The sequence below is a fragment of the Chamaea fasciata genome, unplaced genomic scaffold (assembly GCF_029207755.1).
Source record: "Chamaea fasciata isolate MVZ Bird 193981 ecotype frontalis unplaced genomic scaffold, bChaFas1.0.hap1 SCAF_21, whole genome shotgun sequence".
Taxonomy (NCBI): domain Eukaryota; kingdom Metazoa; phylum Chordata; class Aves; order Passeriformes; family Sylviidae; genus Chamaea; species Chamaea fasciata.
In genome coordinates, this window is record NW_027094106.1 from 3,042,953 (window position 1) to 3,066,653 (window position 23,701).

General features: G+C 49.2%; 1 protein-coding gene across 8 annotated transcripts in view; it reads right to left on the reverse strand.

Moving 5' to 3' along the window:
* GTF2IRD1 (GTF2I repeat domain containing 1) overlaps positions 1 to 23,701 on the reverse strand; it is a 70,262-nt gene that overhangs the window by 17,613 nt on the left and 28,948 nt on the right. For 3 of the 8 annotated variants that reach the window (XM_066202137.1, XM_066202133.1, XM_066202134.1), the window contains exons 5-20: positions 19,984 to 20,167; positions 18,118 to 18,428; positions 17,593 to 17,682; positions 16,685 to 16,768; positions 15,120 to 15,303; positions 14,197 to 14,222; positions 11,294 to 11,414; positions 8,821 to 8,858; positions 7,727 to 7,807; positions 5,887 to 6,009; positions 5,307 to 5,369; positions 4,768 to 4,833; positions 2,506 to 2,689; positions 1,328 to 1,386; positions 1,089 to 1,154; positions 185 to 268 (exon numbers count right to left, since the gene is read on the reverse strand). In XM_066202137.1, the coding sequence (XP_066058234.1) occupies positions 185 to 268; positions 1,089 to 1,154; positions 1,328 to 1,386; positions 2,506 to 2,689; positions 4,768 to 4,833; positions 5,307 to 5,369; positions 5,887 to 6,009; positions 7,727 to 7,807; positions 8,821 to 8,858; positions 11,294 to 11,414; positions 14,197 to 14,222; positions 15,120 to 15,303; positions 16,685 to 16,768; positions 17,593 to 17,682; positions 18,118 to 18,428; positions 19,984 to 20,167 (1,764 nt within the window). The remainder of the gene's footprint in view (positions 1 to 184; positions 269 to 1,088; positions 1,155 to 1,327; positions 1,387 to 2,505; positions 2,690 to 4,767; positions 4,834 to 5,306; positions 5,370 to 5,886; positions 6,010 to 7,726; positions 7,808 to 8,820; positions 8,859 to 11,293; positions 11,415 to 14,196; positions 14,223 to 15,119; positions 15,304 to 16,684; positions 16,769 to 17,592; positions 17,683 to 18,117; positions 18,429 to 19,983; positions 20,168 to 23,701) is intronic. The other 5 variants (XM_066202138.1, XM_066202132.1, XM_066202131.1 and 2 more) reach the window with 5 other exon arrangements.

Genomic DNA, 23,701 nt, shown 5'->3' on the forward strand with positions numbered 1-23,701 from the left:
TCCTGCAGCAAACAGCGCCAAATCCCAGATCCGCTATTCCCTCCTGGCCCTCCTAAGGACCAGCAGCTCAAGGGGGAGATGAGACAAAGTACCTGGCAAGAAGGAATAAGGAGCAGAGGGGAGAGATAAAGAGCAAAAATTAGGAGGGAGTAAGGGGGGGAATAAAACAAGCCTGTTTTCTCACCATATTTCTTATTGAACAGGTCCTGGACTTGTTCCCGCAGCGTGTTAGCAATGTCTATTCTGGAAAGCCTGGCATCATAATTTTCTGTAAAATAAAGAAACAATTATAGATTTCTGCTGGTATATTAAAAGGCACTCTGTGACTTTTAAGTAATGCCATTTTCTAATTATAGGAAAGCCCTTATCTTGCAATTAGCTAATCTGTGGAGTGGGTCATTCAAAGTCCTTAAAAATAATCTAAACAGAAATATGTTGGGTTATTTTTCCCTTGCCTGTTTGCTAAGAATAAAAGCCACGTGAAATTGAAGATTCAGTTGTGATAATTACTGGCATTAAAATATAACACACTCCAAAGCCTCTCAGAAAAGCCAAAGACTTTGGAAAAGCTCCCCATCTTTGTGCAAAGCCTCACAGGCCCCCAGGGCCCCAGAAGAGATGCCTGAGCAGGGGAGCACTTGCCTGTCCAGTCCACAGGCTTCTCACCATCCCTGTGTCCCCCAAGGGAGCCACCATGCTGCTGCCAGCTGAACTCGAGTGGCATTTATACAAACATCACACAGGTGGAAAAAGCCCCAGAAAAGGCAAACCCCTAGGCTTGGAAACTTAATTATGCATCTCACAAGGTCAGACAGGGAGATAAGCCATGTTGGTTAATTAGGGCACCATGCAGAGCACTTCAGGCCTCTTCTTGGACCTGTGGGACTGCCTGCCCTGGCAGTGCATCTTGTCTTCTAGTTGCCTGGTGCTTTCCATCCTCTCATCCCACCTCCTTCTCTCCCTCTTCCCAGCCTTGTCTTGTTCCTCTGCCAACCCACCAAGCCCCAACACCCAGGTCTGCCCCATGCAGCCTCCACAGTGGGCCAGGGGCTCTGCCTCAGCCCCCACATTTGCCTCCAGCCCCACACCTTGAAAGCCCTGTCTCTTCACAGCGTCCTCCAGCAGCACCTCGCTCGAGTCCCTCTCGTCGGCGGCTGAGACAGGGGACATAAGAGGAATTAGGATTCACAGTGCTGCCAAGGGGGATGCATGGGAGGGGGTTTTCAGCCAAAAAAACAAGGTGGGGAGGGAAGGCTGTAGGAAACCATTCTCACTCCTCTCCTACCTAGACCTTAAGAGCCCAGCTGCCAGGTGTCTTTCAGCCTACCTTTGGCTGCCGAGCCGTCTGACACCGACTCCTTTATGCCCTCTGCCAGCAGCTCCGGTCTGGAAAACAGGGAGAGGCAGAGGGCATGTGAGTGACCTCCCTGCCAGTGACAACCTGCTGCTCCAGCATCCTCAGGACACCGCTCCTACAGCCACAAACCATTCCCTCTGTCTGGCTAATGCCATTTAAAAGCTCCTGCAACACAGCGGGAGAACTTTGGACATAGTTTTCATGCTGACAGACTCTTTAATGAGCTGATGTGTCACTCCTTGGGATGAGATTAAGCAGGTGATGACTGAGCAGCTCAAGTCAGCAGCTACAGACTTTTAGTGGATATGGTCCTGAACGTTTCTTAGGGATGGGAGCAGCTGTGTATGGCTTCTTTCAACATAAAATCGACCCCCAAAATTGCCATTTACATTGCCTAATACTAAAGCTGCATAGTGAGGTGATAGTAGGGCTTGTTAACAAGGTGCACTGAAGCTGTGTCACAAAGGAGTGGATCTGAGATCAGGACAGGAGGAAACCCCAAAATATGGCTGGGCTGACCTGAGAGTTGCTATGCTGACACCACAAAATCTCCATGCTTCCAATATTTATTTTCTGTTTCAGTCACCTGCAGCATTGGTTGTGCCAGCATTTGCGTGAGAAACTGCCCCCAAAATACCTAAGACGTCTTAAAATCCATCTCTGCTGGATCTGTTTCCTCTTTCAGGGCAATGCTATTGCATTACATTGGTTGTGGCTTTTCACAGCCCTCCCATAGCTCTTATCCCTTGCTCCTCAGCACAGGGGCAGCATCCTTCCTCATGTCTGCAGCATCCCACGTGCATATACACACATCTGGACCTCAGCTGGAGCCACTTTCTGCAGTAAAACCCCCCAGGGCTCCCAGCCCCTGTCCTTGCTCCGAGATCAAGGCACCCTGAAGTTTAAAGGCCTCTTCACCCATCCTGCTGAGGTGGCCAAACCTTTGCAAAAGCAAGTTAAAAACCCAAAAGACATGAAGGGACAGATGACAACACCATCGCTGCCTCCTACAGATGGGCAACAACCCTTGTCTGCTTCTAATCAAGCAAATTTATTGAAGTGATGGGTGCTCCCCAGCACAATGCACAGCAGCAGGAGCTCTGAGCAAAAACATCCTCCCCAAGGGACAGCCACCCCACCTGCCTTACCTTTTAATGACAAACTGGATGTTGTTGCTCGCTTGCAGGATCTTCTTCAGCTTTGCAATCCCGAAGCAGTTGGGGCGGCGCAGCAGGATGCCTTCTGGCAAGCCCACAACAAACAGGTCCTCAGGGTACATCAGGAACTTGGAGTAGGGGACTTTGACTGGCTCTGATATTCCTATGGCTTTCGCTGCATGGGGACCCAATCTCATTAGTTTGCTGGACCTCCATGTCAGGTCTAAGCAACAGCAACATGGTATGTTGCTGGAGGGATTGAAGAGGCTTTTGGGGAGTTTGTGGTCACTCTGTGCTCCATGGGGATGTTCCTGACACTGGCAAACATGAGATGAGGGACAGAGCTATGCAGCCACCTGGAGATGGCTTTTTGCATTATTACAGCCTGCCTTCCTAAAAAGGCTGCAAGCATCCCTCCACAACACAATGGAAACACATCCCTCCACATCCAGACCCCCATGGAAACCCCTCTGCTAAGTGAGGGGACAGGGAATGTGCCTGGGGATGCCCCATCAGCCTGTGCAGACCAGCAGGGTGAGGACTCCCACTGCTCTGCTAAACACTGCCAAAAGCAACCAAACAGCCAATGTCAAGCAGTGCTGTTTGGATAGATGAAAAAACAGGTTTGTGTTGACTTGGCACAGCCCAGTTTCTGGTAGCAGAGGAAGGCCACAGAAGTGGCTTCTTTGAGAAGCGGCTAGAAGCTTCCACCATGTCTGAGAGAGCCAATCTCTGATGGAAGATGGATATGCTATGGGGTCAATTAGAGCAGTTCTTCTTCTAGTCAGAGGAAAGGAGGAAGCGAGGACGTGTAAGGGAAAACAACACGGTGGCACCAAGGCCAGTATAAAAGAAAGAGGGAGACTAAGTACTCCAAGCGTCAGAGCTGAGATTCCTCCACAAGCTGTGGTGAGGATTATGGTAAAACAAACTGTCTCCCTGTAAGGCATGAAGTCCACAGGTGATGCAGAGATCCACCTGCAGGCTGTGAGAAAAGTGCTCACGCTGGGGCAGGTGGATGCCAGAGAAAGCTGTAATCTAGTGGGAGACCCAAATACAGAGAGAGGGCACCTGCTTCCAAGCTAGAGCAGCCCAGCCTTGAAAGACTGCACCCTGCGGACGAGTGACCCATGCCACAACACCTTTGGGAAGACTGTTTGCCCATGGGAGGGACCCCATGGCATAGCAGGAAAAAGAATCCTCTCCCCGAGTGAACAGAAAAAGAGCTTGAATGACAAACTGACCAAGACCCCCATACCCTATCTCCCTGCACTGTTGGTGGGAAAGAGGGAGAGGCTGGGGGAAAAAGGTGTTTTAAAGGCTTATTTTACTTCTCATTATCCTCCTCTGACTCTGTCAATAATAAATTTACTTTATACTTTTAAATTTGAACCTGTTTTGCCCTTAGACTGTTTTCTCCCAGTCCTTATCTCAACTCATGAGCCCTTTGTTTATTTTTTCCCCCTCTCCTCTGCTCAACCGTAACAGAAAAAAGTAAGTGAACAACTTTCATGGGTATGTGGTGTTTGGCCAGTGTCAAACCACAACAAAGTTAAAACCCCACCTCATCAGTGTGGATGATGACTCCCAGTTACTACAGTAACATGGGGAGCAGTGAGAGCCACTGCTCCAATGGCTGTTCCAGCTGCATCCCCAGTGCCCACCCTGCCTGAGAGATCCTGGCTCATCTCCTTTCCCTGGTCACAATGGGCTTTACCAGCTCAGCTATGCCCCTGGCTTTTGAGGATTGTCAGGCACAGCCACATCTCCTGGTCCTAAAAGTGGCAAAAACTGTCTGCCATCTCTCAAAATGCATGTGTGACCCCACTTGTATTTCTTCTCAGTTAAATAACCTCTCTAAGTAGAGGTGAGCAGAGCATGCTCAGTGCCAGCCCCCACCACCAAGGTGCCACCAGCCCTCCTGAGCCATGCAATGATCACCATGGGTGGAAAATACTCTCTTGAGACTTCAAGCAAGTGATGGGGGAACCACTTTGGGCCTTCCCTCTGCAGGATGAAGGCTGAATGCCATGGCAGCAATTCCTGGGCTGCAGCCAGTGAAACAACTTCAAGGAAACCCAAGGGGAAGAGCTGCAATAACAAGGCTGGAGGAGGTTTCAAAGGCATTTGTGAGCCCAGCTGACAGCAGATGAACAAATTAGATTGCATCTCCACTCTGGGCTGCCGGTTTGGAAATGGCTGGTGACAAAGCCAGCGCCTGGCATGATGAACATGCGTTAATGACCATCTTACCGTATCGCGAGTTGAACAAAATTTCAACTTGTTTCCTCAAATGACTTAAAATGTCCCCTATACCATCTGCAAAAAAACCAAAAAAACAAACAACAATACAGAAAAATGCTCTGAGCAACCAGCTGCTTCCAGGGCAAGCACTGCACAGGTGAGCAGCCCTTGCCTGACTTCTGGCAGAGAGAGCCATTCACTCTCCATGCCCTCAAATCAGTGCTAGTCCTCTGAGAGTGGCCTCCAAACTGACCTCCTAACAAGGAAGGGCAAAGATGCACCTGCTACAGAGCTATGCTAGCAGACAGGAGCAAAAGAAAAAAACATAGAAGGAAAAGTAAATTCAAGCACAAAAGGAGAGGACAGAGCCCAGGAACACAATGATACCCTTCTATGGGCAGAGGTTTTGGAGGCTAAAGGCTAAAAGATAAAGGTTTTGCTGATAACATAGGAAGTTCACAAAACCCAACCTAAAATACATCTGTGTGCACCCATCCTTCCAAAAACCTGCAAGGATGGGCGATGCTCAGAGTTCACCATACACTCACCTGATCCCTCCATCTGCTTTTCTTCGTGTCGAGACTCCTCACTGGCCCCCTTCTCTGTCTCTGCTGAGGAAGAAGAGGGTTAGCAGCAGCAGGCACCAGCAAAACCAGACAAGACATAAGCAGGAGCTCTCCAGGTGCCCTGCAGCCACTCAACTGCTCCCTCCCCTCACTAAGCTCTGAGCATGTGTCCCAGTAGAGGCTGGGCTGGTACCAGCATGCCAAGAGCTGCATTGGCAGAACAAATCCAGTGCTTCCACACACGAGGGCTGCCCACCCTTCAGCATGGGCTCCTTGGGAGAGGAAAGACCCAGGAGGAGCAAGGGCAGCCACAGGGCCAGCATACATCCCACAGGTAAACTCCAGGTGTGCACTGGGCAAAGGGGCTTAGGTTTGCAGCATGCTGGAGCTGAAGAGAGGATAGGAAGGAACAGCAGTGCCAAGAAACCCAGAAGTTAGTCTATCAGAGCTCCCAGCTGGCCTCATTGAGGCCAAGACTCTGGAACTGGGTCTCAAGCTCCACCACTTTGGATCACAAATGGCATTCACTCATTTTTGACACATGCACGAACACCCGTCCTACCGTTCAGTCTCCCAGCTGCTTCACTTCTGGTACCTGCCACCGTTTCCAGGATGTATCTTGACTCATCTGAGGCCACCTGCGTGGGCACCGGGTCGTGCATTTCAACTGGACCAGGTGATCGGTCTGTGGACAAAAACCCATGCGCACCTTTTGTTCTGATGCCAGCAGGACACTGTCCCCAGAACAGCGTTCAGAGGGTCCTGGACATCAGCAAGGGCTGAGTGAAGGGTCCCCCACTCCCAGGAGTCCCACAAACCACCAGAAAATGCTCTGGGGATGCATCTGCCTTCTTCCTCCCAGAACCACCCAGACCTCATCCCTGACACACACCTGAACTTTCAGTCTGAGGGAAAGAAGCAAAAATCTCTTCCTAACCTCCACAGAAGGTGAAGAGCAAAACTAGTTCAAATTATTTACTTGGTTTAATTCCATCTAGACACTCAATTTTGACTTTAAAAGCTAATGCTACTTCGATTTAGCTACTACATTGGGCGAAATGGTTCCACTAATGCTGCCTTCCTCAAAAAATCAACCCTCTTTTGGTTTCCCTTACATTAAACCTGTCTCCCCAAGTGCTAGGCTGTTTAATGCCCTCAAACTCCCATCCAAATTCAGCTTTAAATGAAGTTTCAGCTAGTTTATATACTTCAATCAGGTTGCTTCTGACCTCACAGGCTAAATAATCCCAATTTCACCAATTTGTCCCTGTAGGTGAGCACCTCTTTTCTATTAATCCTCCTCCTTGCTTTCAGCTGTATTCCCTCTGACTGAACTCGATCTTCAAATAAGGCAAGAAAAGGTGGACTCTGGGCTTGAGGTATGATCTCCCTGGCACTGGACAAGTGGTAATTCTTCCCACTCCTCCCATGGACCTCCAGCTTACCACGTATCAACTTTCTCCTCTTCCATTAGCTGCCAAGTTAAAAAAGAAAATGTTTGCTCTACCACTATACCTTGTTCCTTCTCCTCCCCCTAAAGTAACCATAGGTAAGTCTATTCTTCATCAATCCTGGAGTGACTCCTCAACTACCACCTTACTATGGGGACTGCTACAATTTGGGTGCATCAGAGATTGCACTGGGGTGGTGGGGCCTGGTGTCACTGCTGTCCCCAGAATCACTCACCCTCAGGCATGTTAGAGTTCTGTTGCTGCCCTCATTCTGTGGAGCTTATTTATTAATGGCTGTAAAGCACACTGAAAATGCAAACTGCTAACAATCCATTTGTTAAACCCTGAGGATCATCCTACCATTCGCTGCACTGTCCAGGACAGGTAAGTGGAAAACTGACTCTCCCAGCTGCCTCTCAAGCATGTCATCTCCATCACAACCCAATGCCACTGACCTCTCTGGGCAGAAATGTGGGTAATTTCCCCCATCAGTGTCAACAATTCCAACACCTTTTTAGCATAGTGCTTAATACTTAACCTGTCTACTATTAGACCTGTTTTTATGAACTCTTCAACACCAGGCTGGTTTTCTAAATGAAGGACCTCTTCAAAAGCATCCTGTACTCAATACCTGGGATCCTCCACATGAAGCAAAGCAGCAAACCAGGCTCGCTTTCTCCAGGGGGAAGGCAAGATAGGAAAGCAATGAAGGAGAGAGAAAAACAACAAAGAGCCCTAAAACACCTTCCAGTGCTCCCAGGAAACCTCAATACGTTCCTCAATATGTTCTTCCCAGCTAAGGAAGACCATTGCAGGTACGTGGGGGAACCTCACGTGCTGGGAAACACCCTGCAAATGCCTCTTCTCAAAGCAAAATGCTGAAACACCGTGCAGCAAACAAACCCTGCCTGCGCAGCCACCACTGCGCACAGGTGGTACCCCAGCAGCTACCTGGTACGGTGATCTGGATGATGTTCAGCTCGTCTGGTTCGACTTTGATCTGCCTGATCCCACCTAGCTCTCCTGAGGTACCTATGGGGAAAGGCAACGGAAGGCAGTCGCCAACAGGATCCAGCAATGCCACACCTGCCCAATACAGCACCGGTGCAGGGAAAGCGTGACCGGCTGGCACGTGGGGACCAGCTGAGCTTGCCACAACAACAAGGCTTCAGTCCAGTGGCCCAGCAGCATCGAGCCCACAGCATGCAGGGACACCTGTGGGCAGGGCTTCTGCAAACAGCTTGGCTGGCAGGAGCTGTTGGTGCCCTCCAACTGGCAGCTGGACCTTGTTAAGTGCTTGTTTCCTGACTTTCTTCACTTAAAATGAACCGGGCCACCAATGGGTGTTGGTGGAGACACTGGAGGAGCTGTCTCCAGCGGGCAGCTCCTAGCAATTTTTATGCTCCCAAACTCATGCCTGGAACTTGCCTCTGTTCTGAGAGGGCTCACTGCATCACACCAAGATGAGACCAGGTGAACCCCGGCGAAACTCAGTGTGGGTTCAACCCCAGCAGATGAAAGCCTGTGCTGACCAGCTGTCCCAGGAGGAGGCTGCCCACAGTCCTCAGCCCACTTCCTCTTCTCTCGAGATAAATTTCCTCACTTAGGGTGGGATAGATCCACTGCAAAGTGCTGAATCCCAGCTTGCAGCTTGGAAAGGCAAGGCAGCATGGCTTGGTGTGGTTTCAATGGATCCAAGCCCCTAAATCTGTGGAAAAGCTTTTCATTGATGGTGCTCAGAATACCAACACTGCTGACTTCTCAGTGGGGGCTTTCAAAGGAACTCAGAAAACAAAGACCTCCCTTAGCTTTGCATTTAAGCACATGCTTAAGTCTCACTATTTCAATTTACGCATTTTTAGGCCCCAGCTGGAGGGGCAGAGGGTAAGAGCCTTCATCTCTGCATCAAATGGGGATAAAGTCCTTAGAGAACTGCACTGTGGTGCGATCATGCAACGTCACACATTCAAGTTACTTTGCAGGCATGTTTCTCTAGTGTGCCCCCCATAACACTGTCTTGCAAGAGAAAATTAATTATTCCTCACCTGGTTCACAGCCTTCAGAAACATTACACTTCTCAGACCTGAAAAGGAAAGGCAGACAACAAAGGTAGTCATGGTGTAAGAAACGAGAGAGCTTAAAAGGCAGTGGTGTGTGGACTGATCCTGGCAGGAGGGAGAAATGCTGCCTGGTATCACAGAGGGCTGCGAGCTACAGAGGGGTTCCCAGGGTCACCACATCCATGGTCCCAGCAGTGGCAGAGCATCCTTGGCTGGAGGGTCTGCGAGTTTCTCTGCAAATAAGCCCTGCTCTCAAACCCACCCTGGTCCTGCACCCTTGCTGCTGGCAGCCCTGCCTCTAGACACCCATGGATGGAACTGCAGCAGAGAGCTCCTGAAAACAAGAGAGGCTGTTTTTAAGCCCAAAATTTGGTTGGCTCCATCCCTTTGCGACAGAGAGCAGTGCATAAGTATTGCTACAGTGTGGCTGCTCATGGAGGTAAAAAAATAGGGAGAAAGGAAAAATCAATTGATTCGGTAAATATTTATTCTGTTCAAAGCTTTTCTTCACTGAAAACTGGGCACTATCCCAAATTCCCATCTACAGTTAACTTCACATGCTCAGGAATTTACACAAGTTGTTCTGCATCCAAATGAGATTATTTTGCATTCTCAGGATGCATGTGCTTTCTTGTCTCTCTCTTGAATAAGGACAACCATGGCTCTTTGGCAGTAAGGGACCCAAGGAACCACTCAGGAAAACTCACTCCTGCACAATGTCGGTCCTTCAGGGGGAAGGAAAATCCTTCTGAGCCAGCGCCTGTTGGCTCAGGAGGGATGTTCAAAAGCACTTCTCATTTGCCTAAATCCACTCAGGAGCATCAGCAGAACAAACCACAAAATAAGCCAGGAGTGCTCTTGAAATATTCTTCCTAATTGTGGAAAAGCCGAAAGGATCATTGCTCTAGAAGGTACTGTATAGACTACCTGGGAGCCTTGGGAAGGGTTTTAAACTCTCCTACTTCAGGTCAAAGTAAACCTTTCACCAAGGAAATGTGGGGGGAAGGCTTCCCTGGGGAGTGCATTACACCTCACAGTGTCTGGCCCTTCTCCTGGACTATTGAACACTGCACTTTCCCTGGAGCAGGACTCTGACATGGGAGACCATTCCTATGGAAACACCCCTACCAAGGCACAGAGGTTCCTCATTTGGAGAAAGAAAAAAACCCCAACAATCTTGCACAAACCCTCTTTTGAAGCTGAAGATACCCAGAAAGCTGGAGACAAATGCCAGCCCTGCAGGCCGGGCAGCTCCAGAGGTCTCTGCCCTCCAAAGCTGTGGTATTTCAGTACTGGCCATATTTCCAGGCTCACTCTTTGCCTGCTCTAACGCTGCAGGTTCTGCTGTCCCCGACATGCGTTAGGGGCACACAGCAGACACATCCAAGGGGACAAACCTGAAACAGCACTGGGGAGAACCAGAAGAGACTCCAATCTGTCATAGGTTCATGTCATTGAAGAGTCAGTAAAAGGGAAGGAACACAAGGGATGACATGGATGGGACAAAGACAAGTTGCCTTATTTCCCCATCCTAACCTGCACAGGTTAGCAACCACATAGCACTGTCTGAAGCACCAGCTGGTGCAGCTGTCAGTGCTGGGCAGTGAGGCTTTGTGCCAGAGAAGCTGAGGAGCATTCTTCACTCCACTTGTGTGAAGCAAGGCTGGGAAAAGGTTCCTCACTTTACAGCAGTTCCTAATGCTATAAAGTGTTGCCCTGCCTCTCTTCCTTAAAGTGATTTTAAAGACTAAATTACACCTTGCTTCCACTGAATAAAGAATGAAGGAAACTGGGGCTAAAAAGAGAAAAACACCTCCTGGATCTCTCAGTCTGGGTTGGAAAGCTGTATGCTATGTGATATATGCTCCACAGGTGCTGCCAGCATGTTTTGGACCTGTCTAGCTCATGGCACGGTTGTAACAGAAACAAGTACTCTCATAAAAAACCTCCTGCCCTGCTGGAATGTATAACCCCCCCCTTTATTAAACGCACTGGTAGGCTCCCTGTGAGCTTTCTAAACAAGCAACACTTAATTAGCAGGATGCTGCTACAGTGTGGGCTGAGGGTAAATCCTTTAGGTCAAGCATTAACACCAGAGACGGTTCCAGCAGATAATCCCAGGCATGGCCCTCATTTCATCAGTTTTGCTCTAAATTAATGATTCCAAACTTTTGGCTTGCAAAAAGACAGGTCTGCTTGGCCTCCTCCTGTGCTGACTAGCTGTACCACTGCAGTGGGATTTTAGGGAGGCAGGAAAGCAACACCAGTTTAGCCCTTCACCTTCCCATTATGGACTTACAACATCTTCCTGATGTTCCAGCGTACTCATGGCACCCTCCTGCACCCACTGGACATTGCTGATGAACACATCAGTAACCTGCTGTTCACATGAATAGCCCCAAAATAACTCTCTGAGGGATGTCATTTTACAGGGAACAGCAACAGAAGTCCCACTTACCTGCTGTTGGCCTGAGAGGTCCCCACCAGTTCCAGCATGGCCCCACGGTGAGGCTCGGGGGAGATCTCCCGGGGAGGGCTGGAGGGCTCCAGCTTGGTTGGATCTTTGGTAAATTTGCTTCCTGTTGCCAGGTGTGCATGGTGGGTTTTGGGAGAAAAGAAAAACCAGGATTAGTGACTGGAGATGCCAATGTTGCAGCTTGTCCCCCTCCTAGTCCCACAGCTGAGGTCAGGGTGGGAGAGTAGGTTTTCAAATGTCACCTGCTTGCAAAGACAAGGATGCCAATTCCATTGGGTTCAAATGTTAAAATATTAGCAAGACATCTGCTTAAACTTCTCCATAACTATTTGTGTGCTGGGAAGCCCTGCCAGGAAAGAGCACCTCCAGAAAGGCCTGGCTGAGAGGACAAGGGTTCCAAGAGGCAGGGACTAAGGTCAGAAAACCCATGGCCATGGATCACTGCTGTAGGAGCAAGCCCTGGAGTGGGGAGAGCCCTGTCCCAAGGGAGGGGATGTGCTGCACTGGATGGAGCTTGGCAAAACACTGAATACCAGAGACACAGGCAGGCCTGTCTCACAGCTCCAAGCCCACCAAGCAGCAGGAGAAATCTGTCACAGCAACACAGAGAGGGACAGATGCATCCTGCCACCATGAAAAACTTCCTCTCTCTCTCTTCCCTGCTCCTCAGCAGCCTGAAAGGAGCTGAAATGAAGCCTCAACAATGACCTTGGAGATGGAAAGAGTAAGCTGAAGGTGGAGTAGGAAATAAAATCAGGCAGGGAAGGTGAGCAAAGAGCTGAAGAATGAAGGCTGGGGGAAGGAGGGAATGAGACTACATTGTGAGGCTGCAGAAACCACAAGGCGTCATGTTAAATAGATGTTGTCAAAGGCCCTTTGCTGATCTCAAAGCACCATCACAACATCCCCACTCTTCTAAAACATATTCCATCTATGGGAACCTGATGCCACTTTCCTTTTGGTTCCAGCCTGTGAGAAAGGGCAGGGCTCTGGCAATAGGATCAGCAGAAATATAGAACCTTAAAGATACTATTTATCTACTGACAGTCCAAAACGCTCCTTTTAATTTGTGCTTTCTATGAACCAAATCTTGTTCTTGCACCAGCAGAGCCTGCCTGAAGCCGCTACCCAGGGGAGTAACAAAAATAGGTTTCCGAGCAGTGGTGGGTATTTTAATTAAAGGGTGAGCAAAACTTTCTGGGGAAGCTTTGGGATACTTCGCAAATGGCAACTTAAAATACAGCTCCACTCAGAAAATAATGTCTTTGCAGAAATGGCACCTCCTGACTCAGCAGATGCAGGGGTTTTTTTTTTGCACAAGCTGATGTGCTGATGCAAACCACAGAGAGCCAGGTTTAATGGGTTTTGCTTCTGGTAGCCCTGCAGGGACCTGTCAAGAGAGTGGGATCTGACACCCACCTCAGCTCTGCTGGGTTTGCTTCCTCATCTCCAAATATCCCTACCATGTAATCCACAAGCTCATAGCACTGTGGTATCCATCAGCAGGATGTACATGATGCCTCCCTCAGACCCTGTGCAGCCATTATGCAAGGAAAATCCAAGCATCCCAAAACACAGCTCAGTGCTCCATCCCTTGGGGATGGGGTAGAGCTTAAAGAAATCCTTTTCTTGAGGGGAAGAAAAAAAAAAAAGCCATAAATGGCTTTAGACAAAGAAATCCCCCATGTAGGTGGGCCCCCTCCAGGTTCTGCAGGAGGTCCCCTCTGGGTGACTGCAGTGTCATCACACTCAGGGAAGGACTCTTAGGGCTGGGGCTGTCGTGGGGCCAGAGTGATAATTTGGCTGGCAGAGATATCTGGGAAGAAGGAAGCTTTGGAGAGCTACCAGCACGTGTGGTTGGCAGCTCAGGGGAGAAAAAAACAAAACAAACCACCACCCCAAAACATGTCTTTACTTGTGAGCCAAGCCCAGGCAATCCAGGACTTGGGTGTGATAAATTTAGATGCAATGCCATATTCCAGGTGTGCATGAGGGCAGTGGGATGAGGGCATTGCTGGAGTGCAGATTGAGTCTGACAGCATGGGTACCTGTCTCCTTGTATGCGCCAAGAAGCACTTATCATGGAATCACAGAATGGTTTGGGTTGAAAGAGACCTTAAAGACCATCTTGTCTCACGCCCTGCCATGGGCAGGGCCACCTTCCACTATCCCAGGTTGCTCCAAGCCCCGTTCAACCTGGCCTTGGACACTTCCAGGGATGGGGCAGCCACAGCTTCTCTGGGCACCCTGTCCCAGGGCCTCTCCACCCTCACAGTAAAGAATTATTCTGGCTTCTCCAGTTCAGAGAAAAAAGGAGTAAAAACACAGAGCAAAGAAAGTCAAAGAACTCCATCCCCACCATTTTGTCACAGAAAAAATGAACCTTTGGGTTTTTTGGGTTTTTTTTTTGTTTTGTTTTTTTTAACTGTTAGCAGCTGGATGATGCCAGCACGTTCCAGTAAAAAAAAAAAAAAAAAAACAAAAAAACCAAACACAAAACAAAACAAACAAAAAAAAACCCCAAAAAACCTACCAGTGAGGAACACAGCAGTGTTTTCTTTCTCTTGAAAGTACAGATATATACCATATACCGCCTTTATTGTGGCTCAGCCTGATTCAGGAGCCAGCCCAGCCTCACACACCAGGAATTCTCGCTTAAACCTTCAAAACTCAATTTTTAAGGGGAGGACAGAGCTTGCACTGATACCAGGCAAAGGCAATCTCAGCATGTCCTGGTGTGGGGCACAGACAAGGTTTCTCCTTACTGAGCATAACTGCATGTGTCCTGCACTTCCTCTGCTTACAGGTGACATTATTTCAACTCTGCTTCTCTGGATAACCTTTCAATTTTGTGGGCAATAAATCAAAGGATCTGGAGAACATACCTGTAAAAATTCTTTCATCAAACATCCTAGGAGAAAAGGAAAAAAAAGAATTAGAAATAGATGCTGCTAATGACTGAATTGGAGGTTAAATAAATGAATAGCATTAAAACAAGTCAAACTAGTAGATTTTTTCATTCTCCAAATGACTTCTTCAGCTAAAAAAGGCCTTTTAGCCTGTTGTGCAGCCCAGCAACCTTATGGCATGAGCTTTTTAACTAAAGCACCTCTAAATCTGCTTATAAGTCATTCTCTCAATTTAACTTATTAAATGAGGCTGCAATGGGCTGGCTTTACAAAGAGAAACAGTGGCACCAAAGTAGCTGTTTCAATTTCCAGTACAGACAACTGACCACGATGTCATCTGTCTCCTGAATATTGTATTTTGGTGCTACCTGCAACTTTGCTCATAGGAGCCAACTGTGCCCAGGGCCACATTCCACAGCCTGACCCAGCCTGGTGCAGCCTGGACAAAGCAGCTCCTCTATCAACTGACATCAAGAAAGCTAATCCCTTTTAGGTGCCTGAATTCCATCAATGTTGGTGATTTTAGTCCCCTTGGGAGCCGTGTCCAGGATTTTTCTGCGCTGTAGTTTCACATCTCTAGGAAGGGAACAACACAAGTGCTGTAACCACCTTCAAATGTTTGGGGTGGCATCAGCAAAGTCTGGTGCCCATGATCACTTAAAACAGGGTGGCAGAACTTGAGGGGTGATCATGGTACAGCCAACTCTGCCACATCCTTGCAAAAAGAGAAAGAGAGAGATGAAAACCAGAGATTTGCAGGGGGAAAGAGCTTTCAACTGTCTTTCATAAGAGGGTGAAAAGAGTTTTTCGTGTCAAAACCTGCGAGCAGGGAGGGAGCACAGCTCAAACCCCTGACACCCTTGAGCCACACGCTTCCTTTTGCTTTCCTTGCCACCCACCTTTTGATGACAAAATGGATGTTGTGCCTCTCCTCCAGTATCCGTTTGAGTTTGGGGACACCGTAGGTGCAAGGCCTTTTGAAAGGAATTTTGTCTGGGATGCCAATGATCTCCACTGCCTCAGGGTCACAGGCAATCTTCCGGTATGGGACAGGGACCATGTGGTCTAACCCCAAGGCTTCAGCTGAAAGGCGAACACGTGGTTTTTCACTTGCACAAGTGCTTTGTCTTTTACAGATGCTAAAACAAAGGTGTAAGTGCTTGAACTTAAGCAGAGCAAATGCATTCTGCCCTCTTCTCTACTTGTCTCAGAAAGTGAGCCCCAGGAGCAGCTCTCTCTCATAAAAAGGAAAGCAGCAGTAAACACAGCTAAGCGTCTTCCAAAACCCCCAAACATGCCCAGTGATGCTCAAACCAGGAGTGAACTGCCCCAAATATCATTCACAAACTCCTTGTGACCCACTACAGCAGGTTAGTGAGCCCTGTGATTCACAAGCTTCATAGCACATGGAATCATAAAATTGTTATTATTGGAAAAATCCTCTAAGATTGATCTCAGCTGTTAACCCAGCAGCACCATGTTCACCAAACCACACCACCAAGTGCCACATCCATATGCTTTTTTGAACATTCCAGGGGATAGTGACTCCATCACAACCCTGGACAGTCTGTGCTAGCACCTGACCATCCTTTCAGGGAAGAAATTTTCCCCAGTGTCCAATCTAAACCTTCCCTGGAGCAGCTTGAAGCTATTTCCTCTAATTCTATCACTTGTCACCTGGGAGAAGAAACCAAGTCTCACCTGGCTACAACCTCCTTCAGCTAATTATAGGGAGTGGGAAGGTCCCCCCTGAGCCTCCTTTTCTCCAGGCTGAGCCCCCACAGCTCCCTCAGCTGCTCCTCATCAGGTTTGTGCTCCAGACTCTTTCTAAGCTCTGTTACCTCTTGGACACACTCCAGCACCACAAACATAAATCACAAGTTAAAATAAAGGTCTTGTCTCAAGCCCATATACAGGTGACACTGCACACACCTACAGCCCATCTGTAACTCAGGAATTATACAGCCTGATTGGGATGGCACAGCTGAAGAGCCCACCAGCCCCAAGTGGTTTCCCAAGCTTCCACCTGCCCAAATGCCCAGAAGCTACACCAAAAGCACTGCCCATGGCAAAGGGAACACTAACAATATATGCAAGCCATGCAGACGGAGAAAAAAGCAGCTGCAACAACATCCACCTTCTTTTTACCTGCCACATGTACGTAAAAGGGCCACATGCCACCACTCCTGGTGCCCGAGTGCTAAGATCCAGCATGCCACATTCCCAGACAGGGCTGCTTTACAGCCCAGTTATAAATTCCTTGACAATGGTGTGGGGTTCCAAACAGAAATATTGACATAACCTTCAGGAGACTGGGAGCTGCTGAGCTAAATGTGTTAGGAAGAGCAGGGAGCTCTAGCATATGGCTTCTGCTGCTGTGTTAGGGAACAAAAATGATTGCTATATAATGATATGCAATCCACAAGCACTGCAGATGCATAATGGGATATTAACTCCTACTCACCATATCTGCTGTTAAAAAGAATTTGCACGCACTCCCTAAGGGTGTTGATGTCTTCAGTTTCTTTTATAAAACTGTCCCACTTATCTATCAAAACAAAATACAAGAAATAAGAAACTTCCATATGGTTCATACACAGCAGATGCACTTTTTTCCTGCAAAGTGCTGCGAAGCAGGAACAAGACTTTAAAATTATTTCCCTGTTCCTGAGCGAATCTTGCCAGGCTGGCAGACAAGGTTTGGGCCTCTCCAACCCCAGACCTAAGCACTCTCCTTGGCATGTGCCAAGCAGATTCCTAAGAAATGACCCCATAAAATCTCTCAGCCCTGGAATGAAAGACCCTCTTGGACAGAGCCAACTCCACCTGGAATGAACCCTTGAAAGGTACAGCGCTTTCACAAGTGTATCTTTTCTATCTTCTTCTCTTTCCCAATCTTCCCACCCGTATTTTTTCTCCCCTTTAAGGCAGGCATGGGTTTTTAGGCTGCATTGCCTGGAGCTGGGGAAATGAAGCCTCCTCCCCACTGCTGATCCCCCCAGGCACTGCTGCAGAATCCCGCTGGGATTAGTGAGTTTCAGTCATTTTGAGATAATGCCAAGTTTTCAGCAGGTATGTGCTGTTTGCAGCTGGGGCAAACAGCCTCTCCCAAAGCCATGCCTTGGCTCCCTGTGCAGGAAGCAGAGATGGGAATTCCCAGCCAGCCAGCAGTGCTCAAGGACCACTAGAAGCATCTTGGAATGGCAGGGATGGACCGGAGCAGAGAGAAAGGTCTTGGCTCCAATGTGAGATGCGTTGCCTCTCCACTGCAGAGCGTGGAGAGGGCTGGGGGACTGCTGGGGAGAGATGCGGTGAGGGGAAACCTTTCACTAAGGCTGCCAGCTGCCTTTAATGCTGGAGCAGGACACAGACCTGTCTTGTCATGGACGATGGAGAAGAGGATGCGCTTGGATGAGTGCACATTCTGGATGAGGGGACCTCCGGAGACTGATGATTTCTGTCCTGGACAAGAGGGGAGACAAGGAGAAAGGGCTGATGAGAGCCTGACCAGTGCTCCAGGCACCACCACAAGACCCTGGGTGCTGTCCCCCACCAACCCTCCTGTCTCTCCTCCCTGCACCCTGGTCTGCGACACCAGGTGCGGTGCTGGCCAGACCAACCCCTGCCATCCCCACTCCTGCTGCCCTTCTGGCCCGGTGGTGCAGCACCTGTCGTTTTCGGGGCAAAACCAGACGTGTGCCCTGCCAGCACCTCGCAGGCACCCAGGGAAAGGCCGGAAGCAGCGCAGCGTGGCAAGGGCTCTGCTCATTTCCACACAGGCCAAGCTCTACACTGCTTTTCACCCAAAGAACACCCCAGAACCCCCGGCCTGCCCCCTGCCACCGGGGGCGGGCTGCGCACCAGGCCCTCATCCGAGAGCAAACTCCAGGCTATTACCACAGCAGTCGCTGTACTCCTGTGAGGAAGGCACCTTCAGCTCTCCCGCCGGCCGGGCCAGCAGCGCCTCGGCGGCCGCGGTGGGCCCGGGCAGGCCCGAGGCCGCCTCCTGCTTGAGGTCGATGGTGACGGGGCCGGGCAGCGAGACGCCGTACAGGAAGTTGGTGATGGCAATGGCCGAGGGGGCGTCCTGCGCGGCGGCTTTGGCCACGGGGCCGCTGGCACCAGAGTCTCGGCTGCCCTTGGAGGCGAGGGAGGAACAAGTTAACTCGATGTTGGGGTTGGGCTCTCGGCTGGGCTCATCTGCTGGCCTGAGGGGAAGGAAGGGAGAAGAGGAGGGAAAAACAGGTTCCTTTGGGCCCATGGTGGCACTGCTAAGCTGCAACAAGCAAGGACGTGGACAGGGAAGGAGGGCCGTGCCTGGGAGGGTGGGACGTGCTGCACCACCGGCTGCCAGGCTCCGTGATGAGGAGTGCCATGAAGGACTCCTTCTAACTCCTCTAATTACAGGGTTAGAGCACCTCTCCTATTTGGAAAGGCTTGACAGCGTTGAGATTGTCCAGCCTGGAGAAGAGAAGGCTCTGGGGAGAACATACTCTGGCCTTCCATTACCCAAAGGTACCGGAGAGCTGGAAAGGGACTTTTGACAAAGGCAGGGAGTTACAGGACAATGGGGAACGGCATCAAACTGAAAGAGGGTTGGTTTGGATTGGATGTTAGGAAGAAATTCTTCCCTTTGTGGGTGGTGAGGCCCTGCCACATGTTGCCCAGGGAAGCTGTGGCTGCCCCATCCCTGGAAGTGTTCAAGGCAGGGTTGGATGGGGCTTGGAGCAACCAGGGATAGTGGAAGGCATCCCTGCCCACAGCAGGGGCTTGGAATGAGATGGTCTCTAAGGTCCCTTCCAATACAAACCAGTCCGTAGTTCTGTTCTATGATTCAGAAGTTACATCCATCACTCAAACTCCTGAGCATCTTCAGGCACCTAAATGGTTCTTGTCTTCTTTAAGTGGAGCTGGTTGGTCTTACAGTAGCTCAAAGCATTTTTATTAGCTAGGACCAAGCTGCCCAGCTCCATGCCTAGTGCATTTAAGGGGTAAAACTTTTAATGACCACAATCACATGGCTCCATTGCCTATGCCAGCCCCCAGCACCCATGGCACATTCAAGGGGGAGCTCAGTCAGCCCACAAATGAGTTTCAGACTGAAGAAACCAACCTGCTCCACATGAGGCGGGGAGCCACAAGCTCACAGACAGCTCAAATTCTGCGTGTCCTACTTTTAGCTGTCTCAGCCTGATTTTCCAGAAGCATCAAGCCTTTAGAGGAGATATTTGGTCATGCTCAGCATTTTTCTGAATGGATCTGAGGTGCTGCCAGCCAGGCAAATGCAGGGGAAATGCACCTAAAACTACTGAACCCCTTGCGTAAATGTGGCCAAAAGGGGGAGTTTGCTCTGCTGCAGTCCCCCACTTCCCTCCTTGCCTGGCATTAAAAAACCCATTTCAGCCTGGGAAGACACTTGCAGCATTTACCCTGGAAATCCCTCTGGAGATAGAAAAGCACTTAGCTTACCGCAGTGGAAATTTTGGCAGAGACACATAAAAAGATGCAGTTAATGTGCATGTTTACACACACTTTTTATAGAAACGAGTCTGAAATGGACTCAAGCCCCCCAGCACGAGCAAATCTCTGTGCAAGGCTGGATTTGGCACGGCTGGGCCCAGGTTTGTGGGTCTCAAGGAGAAACTGGGACAAGGGAGGGACCCTCCGGCCTGTGCCACACAAAATCATCATCTGCCAGTGTTGTAAGACACACCATCCCAAGGGCTCACTGCTCCCTTGCTCCTTGGAGGTCCCCAGAATTACCTTTTTAGCCTGAAGCGGATGCTGTGGCTGTGCTCCAGGATGGCCATCAGGGATTTCACATCGTACTCCAGGGGTTTCTTAAAGCTGATCCCCTCAGGCAAGCCGGTAACTGCCAGCGAGCCCGGCTCCTTCAGGAACCTCTCGTACGGCAGAGGGACCACGCTGCTCTTCCCCATGGCTTCACCTGGGGAGGGGACAGAGTTACACACTACTGACAAATACCCTGTGCCCCTGACCATGGCTGAGCTGGGCTGGGGTAAATGCAAGAGCAAGAAATACCAACAGAATCATTAGGAGGAAAAAACCCCATTCCTGCCTTCGCACTTAGCATGCAAGGCACTCCGGTTCCTTTCTAAAAGCACTAATTAATAAAAAGCTCATAAAAAGCCAATAAGCAGATGTCTCATCATTCAGGTTTCACAGCAGAATCCTAAGTTAGGGTCACTTGGCACAAGCCCACCCCTGGGAGTGCCCAGCCATATGCCAGGGAGGTACATGGCCATCAGCAAGGTGGGAGGGAGCCAAGGGCTGACAAAGAAGGCAGAGGAGCTCGCAATGATTTTTTTCTCTTGCTTACTGAGATATTCTGGGAACCTCATTTCTAGTCAGTTTTCTTATTTTACCTCCTGGAAGAACGGAAAGCAGTTTGATTGCTGTTGCTGTCAAGCAGCTTTGATTCACTTTGACAGACAAGGGAAAAACCCCAAACCAATAACCTCCCTCCATCCCGCTATTCACAGACAGTGTGAACATCAATACATTTGACTGCATAATCACCTCCAGCAGCCCAGAACTCTCACCTGCTCCCCTCAACACTGGCAAGACAGTCCCACCATGTCCCCACCATGTGCCTCTGGCTCCATTTTACCTCTGACACCAAAATCTCCCAAAGGGGTCAGGTACAAGTTGCTTTCCCCTCCCTGGCAGCAGCATACAAGCAGGGAGCATTGCTTACATATAGGGATGTTCTAAACCAGATAAAGAGCCTTGTGTGCCCAAACCAGGGCTGCCCTACTATGCATTGCAGGCAAAACACCATCAGAAAAACAGTCTGCTCTGAAAAATTTCAAGGAATGGCCAAAACCCTCAAGCTACTCTCTGGGGAAAAATTATTTGGAAACCAACCCATGCCACTGTGATCAATAAACATGGTGTTGAAAGCATGAAACACAAGAAACAGCCATGCAGGGATGCAACCTGTCTGGCAAAGCAGTGTCCAGATGGAGAACACCTGGTGGCATGACACAGTGCCTGCACCTTCATCACCAGGCTGAGGGGCAGACAGAGAAGATTATGGGACCTTTAAGTTGTTGAGGGATTTGATACTGTGGATTTTCTTTTCAATCTTTTATTTTTTCTCTCTTCTTAAAAGAAACCCAAAAAACCCCAATACCAAAAGATCTTACAGAAACACTACAAATCTTGTGACACTTTGTGAAGAAAGTGATTTCTTCAACATATCCTTTGAAGGACTGTATTATAACTAACAATGTGCAACTTGCACGAGCCATTAAGGCCTCTTAGAGGGAGGGCTGGTAATATTTTAATTAAGCAACTAACCAAAGTTTTAAAATAAGCCTTTGAACCATGACACCATGAGTTTACTTTCTGCAAGCTGACAGTTTCTCTGCCCCAATGTGCTGGCTCTAGCAGCTCTCCACCTCCCTTCATCACCTCTCTTCATGACTGGGAGAAGCTCCCAATGTCCACAGTGGCTCCTTGGCAACCCAATGCTCAAGAAATCCCTGAACATATTTTTATGGGGACCATGTTATTGTCAAGGTGACCTTCGGAAGTCTTGTGCTGCTGTGCAGAGACTCGTGGTTTAGCTAAAGAGACAATAATCATCATTAATGCCTGTTTAATAGAAGCCACGGGTAATCAGTCATCCTGTTGGTGCAGCTCTGGAGGGATTCTTTTTGACTGAGCATTTTATAAGATTTTTTGTTTCCAATCCTTATTGATGAAAGGATAAAAAAAAAAGCCCTAAGAATCATAATGTTAAACTCTCCGAGTCCTCTCAGTGTTACAAACAGAATCACCCTGGGGCACCTACTGTCTCCTGTGTATTTGTCCCCACTCAACCAGGAGAGGCTCTTCCCAGTGGGAATGAAGAGAGGGCAGCAAGCAGCTTTGTCAGATTTCACCACAGAGCGGCTCAAGGATGGAAACAGCTGATGTTACTGAAGCACCAGCAAAGGCAGAATTACACCCAGTAATGGCACAAGCCAAAACTACTGTCCCAGGGATGCCCAACCTTCTTCTGCTCTGACAATGCTGGCCATGCTGGCTCAAGGACGTGGCCAGTGTGTCCCCACACACCTCCATACACCTTGAAACTGTAAAAAGCCTTACTAATCATCCAATGGATGGGCTTCCTGGCTCATGAACTCCATGCAGATGCACCCTGATCAAGCTTTTCTAATGCAATTATATATTTATTGTATACCAGATTTTAGTAATTCACATATTCCTAAGAGGACAGCAAAGTTTGGCACTGTCCAGCAGCAGGACAATGAGACCTGCAGCTTGGAGCGGGAATTCACCAGCAAAAAACACCTTCTCCATTCTGTTCCCTTGGTTCTTCTGCATCATCCCTTCCTTCATTCTTGGGCCCAGCTTTCGGAAGGCAGCAATAAGATCTGATTGCTTCCATTAATGGGAATATTGCCTCCAAGTCCTTTAAGTGGCTTCAGAAAATTTCAGTGACTGTCTGTCCCAGGGGAGACAGGGATGCTATCTCCCTTTTCTGTCTGTGAAGCCTGTGGAAGATGCTAGCAGCAGCCAGCAGCAGCAACTCCTGCATGTGAGCCCAGAGTAGCTGGTGGTAGCCCCTGTTATCCCCCTTCTGTTGTGTGGGAATGCCCATTCTCAAATCACACACACAAACAGGGGCAAAGCCTGCACTTTGCACTCAGGGAGACCTGCACAACCCCAGCAGGGTTCTACCAGGCCCTGAATCTCAGACGGTGATGGGGAGCTGCAGCCAGAAAAAACAAACACCCAGCTCCGCAGCTGGTCCAGCCACAGGGCCTGAACTCCCCCAAAGCATCATGCAGAACTAACACAACTCACTCAGCACCATGGGGGAATAACTAGGGCTCGTTTTCCCAAGCCAATATTGCTTTTCCTACCCTGACTAGCACAGCTCTAGAGGTGCTGCCAGGGGATGAGCCAGCAGCACAGCCACTGCTGCCAGCCACTCCATGGGGGTTCCAGTAGATCCTTGTGAGCAAGAAGAAGGTGCTGCTGCTGCTCACTGCAGACTGGGCCTGGAAGGAGCTTTGCAACCCACTGGGTTCCATACCAACAGCCATATGGTCATCTATATTTAATTGCAGAAGCTTTACTGCTGGGGATGATGCATGTGCTGGAATGGCACCACCTCATCTCTTGAAGTTGGGGCTGCAGGGCCACGTGCTAGAAAATCATCTGTTTTCTTTTTAAATAGACTTGCCAGGGAAAAGAGGGAGCGAATCTGCAGAGCTCCAACACAGTGCTATGAAAGAGGTGCTGTGGATGCAGTGGCAGGGATAAAGCTGTGCTTGGACATCACATTCAGGGCATCACAGAGGCTTCCCCTGGTCAGGAGAGACAAAGGATGCTTCATCCAGCACAGGGATTTTTTTGTCTCAGTTTGGGGCACTGGAAAACTAAGAAGCAGTGCCCAAATCCCATCTCAGTGCAGTGCTAACTCCATACAGGAGCACATTTCACC